The sequence below is a fragment of the Lutra lutra genome, chromosome 9, assembly GCF_902655055.1.
Source record: "Lutra lutra chromosome 9, mLutLut1.2, whole genome shotgun sequence".
Classification (NCBI taxonomy): Eukaryota; Metazoa; Chordata; class Mammalia; order Carnivora; family Mustelidae; genus Lutra; species Lutra lutra.
This window is the reverse complement of record NC_062286.1, coordinates 114,369,826-114,389,375: the sequence shown is the minus strand read 5'-3', so window position 1 is coordinate 114,389,375 and position 19,550 is coordinate 114,369,826. Positions and strand designations below refer to the sequence as shown.

The 19,550-nt window shown below is 43.1% G+C and overlaps 1 protein-coding gene across 2 annotated transcripts in view; it reads right to left on the bottom strand.

Annotated features, from left to right (window-relative positions):
- DNAAF9 (dynein axonemal assembly factor 9) overlaps window positions 1–19,550 on the bottom strand; it is a 134,006-nt gene that overhangs the window by 45,564 nt on the left and 68,892 nt on the right. For both annotated transcript variants that reach the window (XM_047745123.1, XM_047745124.1), the window contains exons 17-25: window positions 19,259–19,370; window positions 18,565–18,635; window positions 17,592–17,642; window positions 16,941–17,028; window positions 6,587–6,690; window positions 2,249–2,395; window positions 1,113–1,201; window positions 593–694; window positions 224–341 (exon numbers count right to left, since the gene is read on the bottom strand). In XM_047745123.1, the coding sequence (XP_047601079.1) occupies window positions 224–341; window positions 593–694; window positions 1,113–1,201; window positions 2,249–2,395; window positions 6,587–6,690; window positions 16,941–17,028; window positions 17,592–17,642; window positions 18,565–18,635; window positions 19,259–19,370 (882 nt within the window). The remainder of the gene's footprint in view (window positions 1–223; window positions 342–592; window positions 695–1,112; window positions 1,202–2,248; window positions 2,396–6,586; window positions 6,691–16,940; window positions 17,029–17,591; window positions 17,643–18,564; window positions 18,636–19,258; window positions 19,371–19,550) is intronic.

The following is a 19,550-nucleotide window of genomic DNA, read 5'->3' as shown; positions in this document are numbered from 1 at the left end:
TATGGCTGCTCTGGGGCTTGGCTGGGGTCACTGTAGATGCCTGTACACTCTTCACTGTGCAGGGTAGGTTTCATGTGTATTATACTATCGGTATCCTAGGAGGTGGAGAGTCTTACGAAGGGACTCTGCTTGAGCTCTTTTCGTTAACTGACAGAAGATCCAAGGGCAGCCTATCGGGATTATCTTCCTGTGACTTCCCAGCATACTTGCTGAGCTGCTGTACCTTGTCATTTTCTACTCGGTGAACAGGGTTGATTTCGGCTTGCTGCAGCAGGACAGGGAGATGGGTCCTCATCACAGGCTCCCGACTAATGCTGCTGATGGCAAAATGCTGAAGAAACCTAGAAAAATAAAGACAATGCTATTATGTTACATCACTAGCCTTGCCTAAATCTGCTCCTTCACATAGGAAACTATTTAATTGCTAAAAAAGAAACTTAGATTCACTCTAGAGAATAAAATTGTTTATGGTATCACTACCACCTTATACACTGATCCCTAAGAAGCTACAAAGAAAAAGGAGCTTAGGACCAACACGGAGGTTCCTGACATTTCAAAAGCCAGAACATACATACAGCAAACTGGAGCTCACCAGTCTAGCTCTGGAAGTTTGGCTGGGAGGACCTTTAGAGGACTCTGTTTCTCCCCAGCAGAATGGCCCAGGACACTGAAGAGCTTCTGGGCACTGGAGTGTCTGGAATATCAAAAGTTTACAGATTAGAACTCCATCTCCCTACAGCACACATACTTTACATAACTTGTTCTGATGCTTTCAAGCCAGAGTCCCGTGACACAGTCAACACTTCCAAAACAAGCATCTCACGGACTTGAACACAATGTGGCATTACAGTGTGAGGACGGGTGTGCCCACAGAGGAAGGTTCACCTGAAACCCTTGGTAATATTATGGGTTTCTGATTCTTGTGGATTTCATCTCTCTTCACTTCTCTTTCCCCAAGGGCACTGGCTACCTGCAAGTGGCAGCGCTGGAATGACTGTGCTGGCCCTTTCAGCAGCCAAGCCCCCTGTGTTACGTAACGTAAGTTGCCCTGCAGACACACAGACACACACAGCTTAGGGAAACAAGCATAAACGCTGAAGGCAGCCACTTACAATCTCTTTTGTTCCACAGATAATCCATCTTCCTGGATCACTTTTAAAGACAGCCCTGAGTTAGCCTGCTGTTGCCAGGGGGAGAAGACCTAAACAAAACAGAATTTGAGCAAAGAACACTTTAAACCCAACAACAGGATATGGAAGCCACATGGGGATTTGATGGTTGTTGAAAATCTAAACTGACAGTACAGAGAAAAACCATCATAACAAACAAGTTTGTTTCAAAAATAGAGGCCTGCAGCAATTCTGTTCTGTATTTTTCAAAACTAGAATTTCTTTCTGGGTTCCTCTCCCAGGGATTCTGCTCCTTCAGAGGCCAGGAAGCACGGAAGAAGGCGTCAGGTAACACTGTTCTGGCAGCAGGGGCCTGTTCTTCCCTGGGTACAGGACCAGAAGAAGGAGTGGTTCACCCTTGCCTAGAGGCAGAGGGATGGCTGAAGAGAATCTAAAGGGTTCTCTCTCGGGGACAGGCAAAGAGCATGGGAGGACCAGCAGGCAATAAGAGGGAGACATGGACTAGCCTGAGATGCCACTCTGCGGCCAGACCAGCTCTTCTCTCTTCTGTGCTCGGTCAGTCTCCCCTGAGAGAGGGACACGGTCTCTTCACAGGCTGCGGCAATCAGACCTTTCTGAACATTGCCACCAGTCAAGAGGTTGGCCATGTGTTTAACTTTGGTTACTGCCTGGTCTCTAAGTGGGTTGTATAATTCTTGGTAAGCTCCCTCCTCACGCAATCTGTACCAAGTGCCTATAACATGGAGCCTGCCAGGTGGGACTTCACAAGGGAAGGGCCTGTGAACCATGGGAAGGGAGAGACTAGGGTAGAGTACAGCTCAGATCCATTAGGTAGGGTCAGATAATTCAATAAAGTAGCTAAAAGAAAAATGAGTTTAATTAGGACTTAAAGGGACAAAGAAGATTTGTCTTAGCAGCTAAAAAGCCTTTCGTTCAGTTCCTTTAGGTTCTCCTCTCAATGGCAAAAGCACCACTCCAGGACCTAAGAGGATTAGAAGCAGCCACCTCCACCAGGCCTCGTATCACCTTGCTGTTAGCCCTGAGATGTGGCCTTACCATCTAAGCTCCTAAGGAAAAAAGAAGTAGTATTTGTTTTGCTGACCAATGATTGGTGTTACCTCTGAGTAAAATGCTTGGTATATCTTTGATTTGGGGAACAGGGCAATCATCAGAAAATTGCTTGATCCATGGAAATGAACTGGGAGATAAGGAAGCGACGAGCTTTTGAAGTCTATCAGAAGGGCAGCAACAACACTCGTGGAGTCCTAAAGAGAAAAAAGATGGAGCATCAGTGAGAAAAGCATCTGCATGACACTACCCCTCACAATACTGTCCGGACACATATGACAAATTTCTCTGTAATTGTTTTCACATTATGTGGTGTACTGGGGTCCAATGATAGATGTGCTTTCCAATACCCAGTTAAGGGAGATAAAGGAAGTATAAGGGTCTTTTCCCCTAAATTGAAAATGTTATCTCAAAATTCTTTCTGGTATCAATCCCTAATCAGATATATGATTTTTTTAAAAAGATTTATTTATTTATTTTGGGGGAGAGAGGGAGAGGGAATCTTAAGCCAACTCCCAACCAAGCACAGAGACCAATGTGGGGCTTGATTTCACAACACTGAGATCAAAACCTTAGCTGAAATCAAGAGTTGGATGCCCGAATGACTCACCCCCCAGGCGCCCCGATATGCAATTCTTTTAAAAAGTTATCTCTATACCCAATGTGGGGCTTGAACTCATGACCCCAGAATTAAGAGTCACAACATCCTAAACCGAGCCAGCTAGGCTAACCATGATTTGTAAGTATTTTCTCCCATTTTGTGGGTTCTTTTCACTTTCTTTCTTTCTTTTTTTTTTTTCACTTTCTTGATACTGTATTTTGATGCACAGAAGTTTGCAATTTTGATGAAGTCCAATTTATATATTTCTTTTGTTGTCTGTGTTGTCAGTGTCATAATCCAAGAAATCACTGCCTACTCCAAGGTCACGAGGATTTTACTTCTATGTTTTTTTAAAAAATTATTATTAACATATAATATATTGTTTCAGGGGTACAGGACTATGATTCATCAGTCTTACACAATACACAGCGCTCACCACAACACATACCCTCCCCAATGTCCAACACCCAGCCATTTCATCCCCTCTAGCAACCCTCAGTTTGTTTCCTGAGATTAAGAGTCTCTTATGGTTTGTCTCCCTCTATGATTTGCCTTGTTTCATTTTTTCCTTTCTTCCGCTATATGATCCTCCACTTTGTTTTTTTAAATACCACATATCAGTGAGATCCTGTAATTGTCTTTCTCTAACTTATTTCGCTTAGCTTCATACCCTCTAGTTCCATCCACATCATTGCAAATGGCTCCTACGTTTTCTTCTAAGTGTTTAACAGTGTTGGTTCTTAAGACTTATGCTCCATTCTGAGTTAATTTTTTTGTATACGGCATAAAGACAGGATCTAACTTCATTCTTTGCATGTGGATGTCTAATTTTCCCAGCACCATTTGTTGAAGATACCTTTGAATGGTCTTGGCACCCTGTTAAAAATCATTTAGCTACATTTGTGAAAGTTTATTTCTGAGCTACTTTATTTCTTTGGTCTATTTATCTGACTCTATGCCAATACCGCCCTGTTGCTTAATTACTATAGCTTTGTAGTAAGTTCTGAAATCAGGAAGTGTGAGTTCTCCACCTCTGTTCTTTTTTAAGATTATTTTGGCTACTTGGGGATACCCTGAGATTCCATATGAATTTCAGGATGGGTTTCTATTTCTATAAAAAATGCCATTGAATTTTGATAGGAATTGCACTGAATCTGTAGACTGCTTTGGTAAAATTGTGGTCTTTTTTTTTTTATTTTTTTTTTTTTATTTTTTTTATTTTTTCAGCATAAAAGTATTCATTATTTTTGCACCACACCCAGTGCTCCATGCAATCCGTGCCCTCTACAATACCCACCACCTGGTGCCCCCAACCTCCCACCCCCCACCCCTTCAAAATTCTCAGATCGTTTTTCAGAGTCCATAGTCTCTCATGGTTCACCTCCCCTTCCAATTTCCCTCAACTCCCTTCTCCTCTCCATCTCCCCTTGTCCTCCATGCTATTTGTTATGCTCCACAAATAAGTGAAACCATATGATAATTGACTCTCTCTGCTTGACTTATAAAATTGTGGTCTTAACAATTTTAAGTCTTCCTATCCATGAACACAGAGTATCGTTAAATTTATCTAGAACTTCTTTAATTTTTAGAGCTTCAAATTATAAATTAGTCTGATAAATTTTATGCTATACCCAAACAAGGAATACTATTCATGGATGAATCTAAAAACCATTATACTGGGGCACCTGGGGGGCTCAGTCAGTTAAGCAGCTGCCTTCAGCTCGGGTAATGATCCCAGGGTCCTGGGATCGAGCCCCACATCTGGCTCCCTGCTCAGCAGAGAGCCTGCTTCTCCCTCTCCCTCTGCCTGCCTCTCTGCCTACTTGTGCTCCCTCTTTGTCAAAGAAAATGAAAATAAAATCTTTAAAAAAATAAAAAATTGGGACGCCTGGGTGGCTCAGTCGGTTGAGCCACTGCCTTTGGCTCAGGTCATGATCCCAGTGTCCTGGGATCGAGTCCCACATTGGGCTCCTTGCTCAGCAGGGAGCCTGCTTCTCTCTCTGCCTCTGCCTGCTTGTGCTCACTCTTTCTCTCTCTCTGACAAATAAATAAATAAAATATTTTTTTAAAATAATAGAAAAATAAAAAATTTAAAAAATAAAAATCATTATACTGAGTGAAAAATGTCAAACTTAGAAGGATATAGAAGGTATGATATCCATTTATGCAACATTTTATTTTATTTAAAGATTTATTTATTTATCTGAGAGAGAGTATGCTCCCAAGCAAGGGGAGGGGCAGACAGGGAGAGAGAGAAAAATCTGTAAGCAGACTCCCCGCTGACTGTGGAGCCTAATAAGGGACTTCATCCCAGGACCCGAAGAATATAAGCTGACCCAAAATCAAGAATCAGATGCTTAACAGACTGAGCCACCCCAGGCAACCCCGTTTATATAACATGTTAGAACTGCATATTGATTTACAGTGACAGAAAGCCAGAAGTGGAGGGAAAGAGGAATTGCAAAAGCACATTAGAAAACTCCAAGGGTGATGAAAGCTGTCTGTACCTTAATTGTGACAGCGGTTTCATGAGTATATACATAGGTATAGATCTGTCAAAACTTTAAATGGTTAGTTAGTTGTACTTACATTGTATTTAAAGTATATGTCAATAAATTAAATTATTGGCAAAAAAAATTTAAAATCCTTAAGTGGTCAAATCTGACAGACTTTTCCTTTGGAATTTCTTGTGTCATTACTAAGCTTACGAAGTCTTCCTGTCCCTGGAAGTTTAATACTTATTCATTTTTATACTCTTCTTTCTTCTTGTGAAATTTAAAAATATTTAATCTATCAGAAGTTTATTTTGATTTTTGGTATGAGGTAAGAATCCATTCTGCCCTGCTCCAAGTTAGCTAACTTATTGTCCCAGCACTTGAATGATTCACCTTTTCTTCTCTCATCAAAGTTTTCATCTAATAATGCCATCCATTCAATCTTGTTGGCCCGCTTGCACTTTTGAACACCCTTTAAGACAACAAGTTCTATGTGAAAAAAAGATATAATTTTCTCTGAATTGTTCACAGAACTTATTTTCTGAGCCATCTGACCATACCACCTCACCTAGTCTGTCTTGACTCCCAAACAGGCTGGTTTTGAGGCTGAAACCAAACACAATAGAGGGCCTGCTCTCTACTCTGGTGTCATACTGAGAGATGAGCTGTACCTTGGCCAGGAGGAGAACAGCCTAGGGAGAACTCATAGCTGCCTTCTTCCTTGCAAGGGAAAGGGAAAATGTTAAACAAACTGGTGAAGTTAAAGGGTGGCTCTGGGGGTAGAACTTTCACAGAGGTGGAGGGGAAGTCTGAGTATGTCCAGGGGTAGGGCTGAGCCCTCATGGGGAAAGTGAGCCATTTCTCTTCTCTCTGGATCACTTAGAATTCTTTCTCATGCTAATGGGTGAGTTGAGCCCCATCAATGTTAGAAGAACAGCTTCTTTCCAGTTCTTAAGTGAGTGAGCCTTTGTGTTCCTGGGCAGGAGAGGGCCATTTAAGGCCTTCTTCAGCCTACTTTCTGGTCCTCTTTGGGATAAGTTAAATGGGCATGGGTGGCTGTTGGCCCTCCTGACCCAGAACTCTTTTCCAGCTAAGCCCTTTATGGAGCAGTAAGACTGACAAATGGATAGGCCTCTCCATGAACTCCCTGCCTGCCTGCCTCAAGGGCAATGTTGGTTCCTGACATCCTGACCCATGGTGGTGGAGCAGGGACAGGGAGTTATTTGGTTTTTGTCTCAGAAGTGTTGAGTATCCTTCTGAACATCAAAGCCATGGACTGATAAAACACCTACCCCATCATAGAACGAAATGGAATTCATGTGATCCTTGGAAAGGACGATACTCCCATGATGACGGTGAGAAAAAAGAAGACCACTAGAGAAGAAGTGCACCTTCCCTGGAAGGAAAAGAGAGCTGGTCAGAGCTGGAGGGCTGGATCCTGGGGGCCAGATCCCAATGTCCTTGCAGGTATCAGGGCACACCACACTGGTAACTAGAGACTAGTATCTGTAATGCTTTAGTTACACAATTTTTATCCTGAGTCCTGTGTTCTAGGGAAGCCAATGCACACTCCTCGAGCTTCAGAGAGAAATGAGGCATCACAGACTTTCCATAAAATTAGAAAAAACAAGTGAATAAGTTATCAGCTGCTGGGAGAGAGGCAACATTCACATTCACTTGTGGGCATCTTGCAGGGAAACACACTGAAAAAGACTCTGGGTATGTCTGCTCCACCACTGAGTTTACAAACTCTCCTTTCTCCTATTTTGGTCGAAGCTAATTTGGCTCTAAAGAGACCACATTGCTCACTTAAAGTCCAGCAAAGAGCACCAGGGTCTCAGGTAAAGGACTGGTGAAGGGACCTAAAGGTCTCTGTGCCCAGCAAAGGAACATCTGAATTAGTTAACAGGGGATTCTATAGACAGTAGAGGCCTGCTACTCTACTCTACTCTAGAGTAGGGAGCTCCCTCTCCCTCTGCCTCCTGCTCTGTCTACTTGTGCTCTGTATCTCTCTATCAAATAAGTAAATAAAATCTTAAAAAGAAAAAAAAAAAGATGGGTGGGATGTGGACAATGGATGTGGCTTTCTCAGTTCAAGGATTCAGGTCCAAAGACAGCTGCTGTTTCTGGGTGGCCAAGGTCATGCAGAGTAGCTCATTATGGGCCCTAGGGGGCAGACCAAAGAAAGGACAGACAGCTAAAATGACAAGTGTTAAGACTGGGCTTGCTTTGGAGACTTAAATGAAGCACCCAGAGTACTCATAAGACTCCTGCTCTCTGGAGTTGGTCCAAGCTGTGTGCCCTCTTTTCTTCTAACAGTCTTTCCTTCTTTGTTTTCATATCTGTAGAAGAAAGAACTTACTTCCTGGAGTTCAGGGCACAAGCCTGGGAATACTGTCATCAATATCTAACTGCTAAAGCAGAGGATAGAAGACAAAGAAGAGGGACTGATTCCTCGAGCTGTAGCTCTAGGAAGGTAGCCCCAAAGCTCTGGAGATTGTAAGGACAAGAAAGGCAAAGGCCAAGGTGAGGAACTTCGGAGACTTCAAGCTGAAGTTTTCCTGAGGAGGTGGGATTTCAGAAGGCAGAGAGGCCTAGTGAGTATGTGTGCTTGTGTGTGCATGTTAATGGGGCATGGGAAGAAGTGGGGGAGGTGGAGGCAGTTTTTGGTACAAGATGAAAGTCTGGAGCCTCACTATCAATAGAACAACTAGATGACCAGTCAGAGGGAAACAATGCTAACCACAGCACCTGGGGCAGCAGCAGCCCAGTCCAAGGCATCGAGTGTAAGCCTCACAGCCTCTAACAAGTACAGTCTGACCTCCTTTGCACATAGCCTTGGCCTATGGCCCTCTTGAGTAGAGGCAACCCATGACTCAGCCTCATCCTGCATCAAAGCCAAGGTTCCTCATGGCTGTTCCCAGACTATTACCTTCCATGCTGGCACAATACTTTCATTCCCTCAGAGACACAAGCTCTTTCTTCTCTTCACTGTTCACCTCTATGCCCTCCTAGTCATGCCACAACATTTCAAACAGCTTCTGAATGTGCTCAGTCTTCTCTTCCACAGCCAAGACGGTCCGTCTCTTCTGAGAGATCAGGGAACGGCCCACGCCCCATTCTGGGCTCACTACTCCTCAATCCCAATGCCACAGCAGTAAAACAGCACCCAGAACATCTCTGAAATCTTCACCTCCAGAGCCTACTCTTGGACTACAGCATCCCATCAGCCTTTTAGCCATCTCACTCCCTGATCTCATCCTCTGACGTCACTGAGCCTTTGAAGCCTCAGTCCCCTAGTTTTCCCTGATTGCTCAAAAACTGCAGACTTTCCTCTCACCCACATCCAGGGCAGATCTTCTGGAACAGGACATGCTTTAATCTCTGTTTTGTCAGGGAAAGGGACAGGAACAGATTCTGCTCAGTGTTTACTAGTTAACACCAACTGCACCAAGCACGTCATATACCTTACAGTTTTCTGCCTTCCCAACAATCTGAAGAGGCAATCTTCTTACAGGGCTGATGGGGAGACACAGCTCAGACAGGTTTCTCCCAAAGTCACAGGACTACTTGCAGTGGAGCCAGGTACAGAGCAGAAGTCTGTAGGGGACCAAGGCATTGTCGCATCTGGCGTCCTTCGATTCTCACCCGGCTTCCTCCCCTTTACCCTCTCCAAATGGCTCTTCTGACGACTTGTCCTCTCTGCTTCTTAGCCTTATGAGGCCCACAGTGTGGTCTGAAGTCCCTCTTCTGCTGTATTAGCTCCTCCACCAGCTCCCCCAGGGCCCAGCCAAGATTTTCAGCACTCTCCTCATACTATGACCTCATCAATTCGGGCCACAAGATAACTCTATCTACTGTTTACAGAAAAAAGAGGGATCAACAGGTACTAGGAGGTAACAATTGCTCTCCTCCTGCTGGTTACTATCTGTACCTTTCCAGGTCCTGGGCTCACCCTCCACCTGCGTAGCTCTAACATGAAGCTTCTCAGAAGCAAGTCTAGTACCACTCAAAGGCTTCCTGGACAACATCCTTCCAACACTTCCAGAAAAAGAGCACAGATGAGAGAGATTATCTCTAGCATTTCCTCTCTCTATACTCTGAAGCCTCGAAACAAAATGGGAAAGAGGAAGACAGAAATTCACAAGGCAGTGCTGGAAAAGTACTCATTATGGGGCCTGGCCCAGGGCAGGAACTCAGTAAATGGAAGCTGATTTTAGTACTGACGCAGAAGGGCTACCTTGGGTCATAGCTACCCCTCACCCTGGCTCTGGAAGCAGTAACTTTCACTATCCTCAGAGCATACATGAAATAACTGAAGTGACTCACTGGGTGGTCCAGTGACTGTTATCTGGTCTCTCAGATCCTAATCTACTTGAAGTGATGACACTTCTAGTATCTGCTCTGTATTCATAACTGTCAGACTTCGGTCTGAAGGGGTATGCCTTTGCAGGGGTTTCTCAGTGACCACAGTAACCAACTCCTAAGGTGATCTCCTTGTCTTTTTTTTTTTTTTTAAGATTTTATTTATTTATCTGAGAGAGAGAAAGTGAGTGAGAGAGAGCACAGTGGAGAGGGGCAGAGGGAGAAGCTGACTCCCCATTGAGCAGGGAGCCTGACATGGGGCTTGGCCCCCTCTCTTATCCTTGATGTCCTTACTGAAAGGCCACTGTCATTCCTTCTCCATTCTGTGAGTCCAAAAACCTTAGGTAAGAGGAAGTTCTCCCTGACTACTCAAGCAGCAGGGGACCAAGGGATGGTTCTGTCTTTGATTGACCTCTGCATCACCAGTGATCTCTGCATCACCAGGAGTCCAAAAGAAGGATGAGCCCTCAGGGCAAACCAAGACACCAAATGTCAATGAACAATCAGAAAGGATGAATACCCAACTTTTGTAGCAACATGGACGGGACTGGAAGAGATTATGCTGAGTGAAATAAGTCAAGCAGAGAAAGTCAATTATCATATGGTTTCACTTATTTGTGGAGCATAACAAATAGCATGGAGGACAAGGGGAGTTAGAGAGGAGAAGGGAGTTGAGGGAAATTGGAAGGGGAGGTGAACCATGAGAGACTATGGACTCTGAAAAACAATCTGAGGGTTTTGAAGGGGTGGGGGGTTGGAGGTTGGGGGAAGCAGGTGGTGGGTATTGGGAGAGGGCACGCATTGCATGGAGCACTGGGTGTGGTGCAAAAACAAGGAATACTGTTACGCTGAAAATAAATTAAAAAAAAAAAAAAAAAAGAATTTGGCTTTCCTTCCTTCAGACACCTGGCTATACAAATAGAACTCCTCCAATGGTCTGGCCTGTATGAAGAAGGAATATTTATTTATCTCTGCTGGGGAAATAAGATGCAATGGCTGATAAGAGACTCAATCTCATAAAACAAACTGAGGGTTGCTGGGGAGGGGGGAGGCAGAGGGTGGTGAGGTTATGGACACTGGGGAGGGTATGTGCTATGGTGAGTGCTGTGAAGTGTGTAAACCTGGTGATTCACAGACCTGTACCCCTGGGGCTAATAATACATTATACTTTAATTAAAAAAAACAGTTGGTCCGAAGGTTGTGGGTTATTGTTAAGCTGTTTAATTAAAAAAAAAAAAGATGCAATGGCTGGATAATTTTCATTCTATGTGACAGTGTGTGAAATGTACACACATTGTTTAAAGAGAAACAATAACAACACAATTTCAGTGCCTATACACTCTCCACTCAGCTAAAAAATCAAGCATTACTAGTACCATTAGCCTCCCAAATGCCCTTCCTCAGTGGCCCTCTTTCTTCTACCCAGAGGAAACCAACATCCTAAATTCTGTATAGTTTTATCATACTTCAATGTATCTATAAACCATATATTATTTGGTTTCATCTGTTTTGTTTTCATATAAATAGAATCTTAGTACATGTGTCCTTCTGTGACTTGCTTACTACTCTCGACATCCGTTCCTGAGTCACCCATGTTGTAGGTAATATGCAGCTGCATAATTCTTTCACATGCAGTGCTGCAGAGGACCTTTTCTTCTCAAGAGTCCCCAACTAGCTTCCTGTGGACACCAGGGAATACACAAGAGGGTTTAGAATGATGTCAGCAGATAGCAGATGACTGCTGCCTGGGCCTTCCCATCCTGAAAAGGCAGGACTCATTTTGGTTACCAAAGTTCTCAGGATGTGTCCACTGCCCTAGGTGTCAATGGGACCAGTGCCCCTGTTTCTCACTGCTGAACAATCTCTGCCCAATGGAAAAAAAACACTCTGCAATCTGTAAATCAGTATAGGGACAATGAAGGAGCTGCCTGAGTGCCAACCATTCATGGAGGCCTGTAGGAAATAGTAAATATACAGTCAACTGATATTCAACAAAGGTGCACAGACAGATCAAAGAAAGAGGAGAGCCTTTTCAACAAACAGTACTGGAAAAACTGGATATTCCTATGTAAGACAATGAATATCAGACCATACCTTGAATAAGACTTTCTGCCTATTCCCATCGGCCAGAGTAGAAAACCTCACACTTCACAGAGATGTTAGATAGAATATTCAGAAGGATTCTGCCTCAGAAGTGGGGTAAAATTAGCCCTAAATTAAATGCTGTTCTGTCTCCTAGCTAACAAAGCTTAAAAGCAAGGCCAGATGTGGAGCGCGCCTGGGTGGCTCAGTGGGTTAAAGCCTCTGCCTTCGGCTCAGGTTATGATCCAGGGTCCTGGGATCCTGGGATCAAGCCCCACATCGGGCTCTCTGTTCAGCAGGGAGCCTGCTTCCCCCTCTCTCTCTCTGTCTGCCTCTCTGCTTACTTGTGATCTCTGTCAAATAAATAAATAAAATCTTTTTAAAAATTTTTATTTATTTATTTGACAGACAGAGATCAAAAATACTAATTTGAGGAAAACTAAATCTATCCATTGAAGAAGCAAAATGAATTCCAAGCACAAAGAACATGAAAAAAGACATACCGACTCACAGAAAAATAAAATTGCTTAACATCTGCAATAGAAAGCAAATCGGGGTGCCTGGGTGGCTCAGTTGGTTAAGTGTCTCTCTCTCTTTTTTTTTTTTTTTTAAGATTTTACTTATCTATTTGTCAGAGAGAGAGAGAGGACAGGCAGGGGGAGCGGCAGGGAGAGGGAGAAGTGGGAGCCCAACACTGGACTCAATTCCAGGATCCTGGGATTATGACCTGAGCCAAAGGCAGACGCTTAACTGACTGAGCCACCCAGTTGTCTCTGAGTGTCCAACTCTTGATTTTGGCTCAGGTCATGAGATCAAGCCTTGTGTTGGGCTCTCCACTTAGTGGAGTCTGAGAGTGCCTCTCCTTCTCCCTTTGCTCTCCCCAAACTCGTGCATGGACATAACACTCTCTCTTTCTCGGAAATAAATTTTTTAAAATCTTAAAAAAAAAAAAAAAAAGAAAATCTCAAAAGCAGCTGGAGTGAAAAAAAGACAACTTCTATAGAAGGAACAAAGGTAAGGATGGCAGTGGATTTCCGCTCAGGAATGGTGCAAGCAAGAAGACAGTGAAGTAGAGCAAGATCCTTCCGGAAAGAAGGAAACTGTTGGGGTGCCTGACTGGCTCAGTCAGTGACTCTTTATGTTGGGGTCATGAGTTTAAGCCCTATGATGGGACTGAGTTTACTGAAAAAAAGAAACAAACAAACAAACAAACTATTGACCTACAATCTTTACCAACTGAAAGTATCAAAACCCGAGGAGTGGGACTTCTAAAATGGCTGTGAAGATTCTGGCAGATGCTCTCCCCAGAAAACAGGGATGAAACTGGTCTAATTGTTAAGACAACTATTTAAGTACTCTGATAATGGCCCAAATTTATATAATATAACTGAGAAGGATTTATTTGAGAAAAATCTACTGAAGCTTAATGAGAATGGTGGAAATGTGGTGTTTCAGTCAGGGGCTATTCACTTGACCTCCCGTCCAGTTCCATGGTATACAAAAGTCTTACAAGGGAGAGGGGCTGACTTTGTTTGAGACAAAGCATAGAAAATTCTATAGGCATGGATGTCAAAAAAAAGACAGCAATCAAAGTGGCAAACATTCAGGGAATACCAACATACCGACTAGCCAGAGATGACCGCAGTGGCTGGTCCAGCTAGCCAGAATGCAACGGGAAAGTCAGGAGACTGAGACAACAGATGTCAATTATTATACAGCAAGAAGGCTGTGTTTTAAGGCATCTTCCTGGGGCCACGCGCACCAGGAGACATGTACAGGAATGTTCATGACAGGGCTGTCTGCAATAGCAAGAAAATTATGAACCCCAAATGTCCATCAACAGTCCAAAGAATAAACAGCACATTTTCATATAAAGGAATCCCACTGAGCCATGAAAGTGAATGAACTTCATGGCTATCCACAACAATCTGGATGAATCTTAGGAAAAGAATAGTGAGCAAAAAAAAGCAAGACCCAGAAGAACACACAGAGTGAGATTCTATTTGTGCTATTCAAAACCAAGACATTGCTTACGGATACAGGGATATGTGGTAAACCTCTAAACCGGGCTCCTGAGGGTTAGCATGTGGGCAGCCTGCCTGACCAAGGACAGCAGGGTGGGGAAGAGGAGGACACGTGAAGGACATAAATGAACAGGAAACTGTATAGCAAGAAGTCCTGTGATAGAAGAAGTCACTAACTGGGGAAGAAAAAGGTTTCAGTGGAAGCATTTCAAAGTAAAGGAGGTACTAGTCTTATCTACATGTAGTGGAAGGGCCAACCCTGGACTGAGAATCAGAAGACCTGGACTACCCTCCAGACCTACTGTGAATTTGCACTATAACCTCAGGCAAGTTTTCACCTATGGGGTTCCGGACAGGTAGCTCAATTAAGATAACACAGGCTGAGGAGCTTTGTCAATGCCTTCAGGGAATAGGAACGGATGAGTTTCAAGCTCATCACAGTCTCAAGTAGAGACAGATTTACCAAGACACTAATGACACTTAAGCTTCAGAACCCCTCACCTGCCCAAGCCCCCTTCTAAGGCCCTCAGAAGAATCCTAACCGTTTTGTGTTATTTCTCCTTGAAAGAGCCTTAAGTGGTATAAACTTTAAGCTCCACTTGACCTGAGCTCCAAAGTGGCAAAAAGCTTAATAGACAGCTAGAGGAGATTCCTGTTTAAATTCACTATTCCTATTTAATTTTCCTGCCTCAGAAAACCACCTCCTAATTCAAACTACATTTCCTTCAGAAACTAAGAGTGTGCTCTCAAAAGAGTGTGATGAATAAGGCTCCAGAAATCCCTGGCTGTGCCCTTTGTGTACAGACCTCAGGATATATCGAATCTTCCTGGATAACTCAATACAGCACAAGATTGCTTTTCTAAGAAGGCCCTTTGCTAGGAAGGTGCAAACTAATTTTGGCAAATATCCTTGCTAAATATTGTAACTGGCTCAACTATGACAGAGCCACCTGTGTTGCCTCTACAACCGGTTTTGTTTTTTTTTTTTTTAAGATTTTTTTATTTATTTGACAGAGATCACAAGTAGGCAGAGGGAGAGAGAGGAGGAAGCAGGCTCCCCACCAAGCAGAGTGCCCGACACGGGGCCCGATCCCAGGACCCCGAGACCATGACCTGAGCTGAAGGCAGAGGCATAACCCATTGAGCCACCCAGGCACCCTACAACCTGCTTTTGAAACACTATGCAATCTTGCCCCAAGGCTAGTAGCACTGTCACATACTCCCTGCCTTCAACAGGTGTTCCTGACTCTGGTCTTCTGTACCGGGATCTGGAGAGGCACAAATGTAGGCAGGGCTGGAGCACAGGCACAAGAACAAACTCGATTACTTACCAGCCAGCATTCTGTGGAGCCCCAAATTTCCTTGTGCTTTGTCTCCTCCATGAATGGAGGAGAAGCTGAACCACTGATCTGAGACCAGGGAGAAGAATCTACCACCAGACAGACAACTTCCAAGAACAAATTATCCAGAAAGGGGATTTGCTCAGTAGAGGCTGAGAAATTTGTGGAGTAAGTCACAACTCTTCCTCCGTTAAGACGGCTATTATCAACAAGGGTAAGAATAGGACTCCTAAGAAAATATTATTTTGAGGAAACCAAAAAGGAACACGGAATCCATGTAAAACCAGCAAGGTTTCTGAAAATCTTAGGTCAGCAGAAATACTGCCAGCTTGGACTGAAAGGGACAGGGAGAACATGAAATCAAAGGAGAGTAGCATTTGGACCCCCAAATGCTATTGGCAAGATGCAGGCTGAAAAAAGTCACCTACAAAGTGCTACCTTTGTGAAAAAGGAAGGATGACCAAGGTGTAGCCACAAGCTTAGAGGAGAAAACTAAGAGTTTAGAGGATGAAACTAAGAGCCCAAGTGGCAGAGATAAGAGCCATGGTGGACTATTCCCAGGCCTTAAAACCTAACCCAGATCCTGGAGTGTACCCAGCCAGATTTCAAAGCTACCTGAGGCTGATGACTCTTTTTTATTTTCCATTACTCCCCACCTTTCTGAAGCTGAATGTCTGTAACTGTTATCCTATGCCAGGGCCACCTTGGGTGTTGGGAGGGCAGAGCAGATAATTTCTCTCATTAGTTTCACAGGGCCACAGATGGAGAAGACATGTGTTCAGGAGTTGTATTTAATGGATTAAAAGCCAGAGCCTTATCTATATCTGATTTAGATGATCTTGATGATGAGATTTTGGATTTTTGAGCTAGTGAGATTTAGGACTTTGAACTGTTATCATAATAAGGTGGGGCCCTTGAGAAGGGGTGACTATATTTTGCATGTGGGAGGAGCATGAATGGGAAGCCAGAGTATAGACTGTGGTAGGCAGAAATTTAAGATGGCTCTCATGACCTTCATCTTCTGATGTTACTCCTGTGTTCATGTAATGTTATACTGCAAAAGGGACATTATTTGAGTGAGCTTCCTCTAATCACAAACAGCTCTTTACAAGCAGAGTTTTCTCTGGCTGGTATAGAAAAGGAATTTAGGCAGATCTGAAGGATAAGAGAGATTCAACAACACAGGGGAGGTTTTCATTGCTGAGAGGGGAAGGGCTGTCACAGGGCATAGACCTCTGGGAGAAAGAGTTAAGCATGGTCCTGGCAGACAGCTAGCAACAAGATGGGGATCTCAGTCCTACAATCCTAAGGAACTGAATTCTGCTGATAATCCTAGATGAGCTTGGGAGTAAATTCTTCCCCAGAATCTCCAGATAAGAGCCTAGTCTGACTGGTGCCTTAACTTCAGAGAACTTAACATAAATCCAGCCAAGTCTACTTGGACTTCTGACCTACAGAACTGTGAAATAGCAACTGTGTGTTTTAAGCTACTAAATTTGTGGTAATTTTTTTTTATATAGCAACAGAAAATGAATCCAGACTTGTTTACGTCCACAAATTCTATCTCTGGACACACTACCGCTCTAGCCTATTCTGAGAACAATCCTCAGGGAGCAAGAAGAGGACCAGATTGTGGCTCTGGAGCCATCCCTTCCTAGCACAAGTTTCCTCATCTGCAAAATGGGTGGATAAAAGGAGAAATGCTGTAAGGAAATATTTCTACACCAGCAAGTCTTTTCAAATATCAGATGTATTGCTAATCACAACGCCAATGCCAATACCTGCAAAGAGGGACCCAGACACAGTCAAGAGTAGAAAAGTAATAGCTGGCTCACCTTCCTCAGGCCAAGAATGTGGATTGTTGAAATAAAGATATGCTCCTTCTCCTTCTGTTAGAAAAGTACCTAGGAAACCGGCATCCCCCTTTAAAAACAATCACAAAGAGCAGGAAATTTATAGCATAAACTTTACAGAATCAAAAGTCCTGCCCGTTTGTCTGTCTACAAAAGCTGCTTAGTCAGCCTCACAGAGACCCAATTTTACATGCTTTTGGCATTGCCTGGCTCTTCGGCACGTTACTGGCATTTTCAACTTGTACAGTCCTCTCCGAGTCCAGGCATCAAAGCCTGCTACGCTTGTTCATGCTCCAGTGCATTTCTAGCAACTGGAGACAGCTCTCCTTGCCTACAACCTTGACCTCTAAGTTCTGTATGTCTAGGCCAATCTGAGACCTGCTTCTAATAGTACTGGGAGATTAAAAAAAAAACACACCAAAGGCCAATGGCAGAACGAATCCCTCTGTGTACCCCATTAAATGGTTATTTCTAAAGCTTTACTGGGAGGGGAAGGATGCAAATAGGAATTGAGACAAAGAGGAACATACTCTTCAGGTTAGCCCTAAAATGAAATATTCTAGGTTATCTTCATAAACTGTTTATATTTCATTTTGATACAATGTTAACATTGAGGATAAGAAGGCTGCTTACCTTCACTGCTTGCTGGGTTTTCTCAGACAATTTTACTTCATTATCTTCTACCTGTATGCAAAAGAAGTGCAAGTTTTCAGTTTCCTATTTCAAGGGCAAAACTCTCCTAGGTCTCCCCCATGTTCAGTATTTCTAGGACACTGACTGGGCAGTCCACCAAATCCTGTGCTCTCAGGCCCTGATGGCTGGCAGAGCTGGGCTGCCCACTTGTCATCAAGACTCAGAGCCCAAGGCCATGGTGGACTCTCCCTCTCCTTGGGACCTGAGGTCCAGCTAAATGAGCCTACAAGATGTGGAAATGATGTATTAGTCTCCACTTGTATTTCAATTCAGAAAAAACCAACTATTTGTAAGGATTTAGGGAAGAGAACATATTAAAATATTTTGAACATGTTCTCATTTATATGTATTCATGTTACAATAGAGGGTGATTTTTGTTCATCCTTATTCACATCAGAATTGATTTTGTAAAACAGGTACTTAGACCATTATTAGACTCACTGCTCTCATACTTTCTGTGTCCCAAGGCACCAGAGTTTTAGACCAACTCCCACTGATGAAGATGGGACCCTTCTACATGGAGAGACTCTGCTGTTAAAAACTCAGCAGCAACCATTCTGACCAGAGAATCTACTCCTTATTACCTCTGTGACTTTGGATAGGCTGGTCAATTTCTGAGCCTTAGTACCCTCATCCGTAAAATGAAGGTTTAATTTCTTCCTTTCATAATTTAATAGGGACCCAAATCACTTAGTTCATTTCTTCTGGCACTTTCCCAAGATTAGGACAGAGTTAAAGAAACTAGATTCATTTGTATAAAGAAAAAGAGCTAAGATAAAAACTTCCACTTCTGAAGAGTAGCTAGCTTAGGATCTGACATCCCACCAGGGACCCAATGAAGAGGCTTTTCCTCAAATGTTCTCTCCAATTTCTCCACATTTAAATCCACTTCCACCAGATGAATGACACTAACCAGCCAGGAGCAGAATCTGGGTATGGCCGCTGTCAGGACTATGAAGCTGGTTTCTGTGGTAACAGTGCCATCTGCAGGAAGACCACAGACATGCCAGTTACTGCCCACCACCTGAGCCCACCTTGTAGGCCCCCAAACTAACACCCCTCCCCCTCTCAGGAGCGATGGCTCTTCTTATTAGTATACAATTAGTATGGTATAGTACACAATAACTAATAATACAATATTAGTATATAAAATCTTGGGCTCTCAGAAATTGAAAACTTCCTCATCTGGGAACAGGGAGACTAATGAGGGGAGGGAGGAAGGTTTCCCCATGTGATTTACTATTATTTTTTTTCAACAAAGAGAAACATACATTTAAATGTAGAGTCCTGGGAATTAGTTTTCTTTTCATCTATATTTTTAATTTTTATCAAGGTAGTGCAAAGGTTAAAAAAAGATCTGATTATTATTTCAAATTGCTTCTTCCTGACTACCAGTAAGGCTGTACATATTCTCAATTGTGTGTGTGTGTGAAGATAATGTTATAATAACATGTTATATATAATTATAATATACAATAATCTAGACTTATTATATATTATGATTTATACATACATAAGAACTATGACGCTACATCTATTAACTTATTTTGCCAAAACAAACAAAAACAACTCAAGTTTTGCTTTCTAAAGACCTTATAAACACTTACCCTTTTCTTTAACCACGATCTGAGATGTCAAGAAGGATTCTGAGAAGACCACAGACCCTAAGCACCCCCTTCCTCCCAGTAAGTCAGGAATGTCATACACAGTCATACAAGCCTGTATCAAATGAGAAAAAAGAGTCAGGCCAGTTGTCACTCTTAAACTTTCAGGGAGAGACCCTTAAACAGATCACAAAATACTGTTCTAAGGCACATTTTGACAGAATACTCCAGAGTTTCTAAGGAAAACTTAAGTTCTTCTGAACTATATCTCAGGACCAGGAGAGAACTTCAGCAT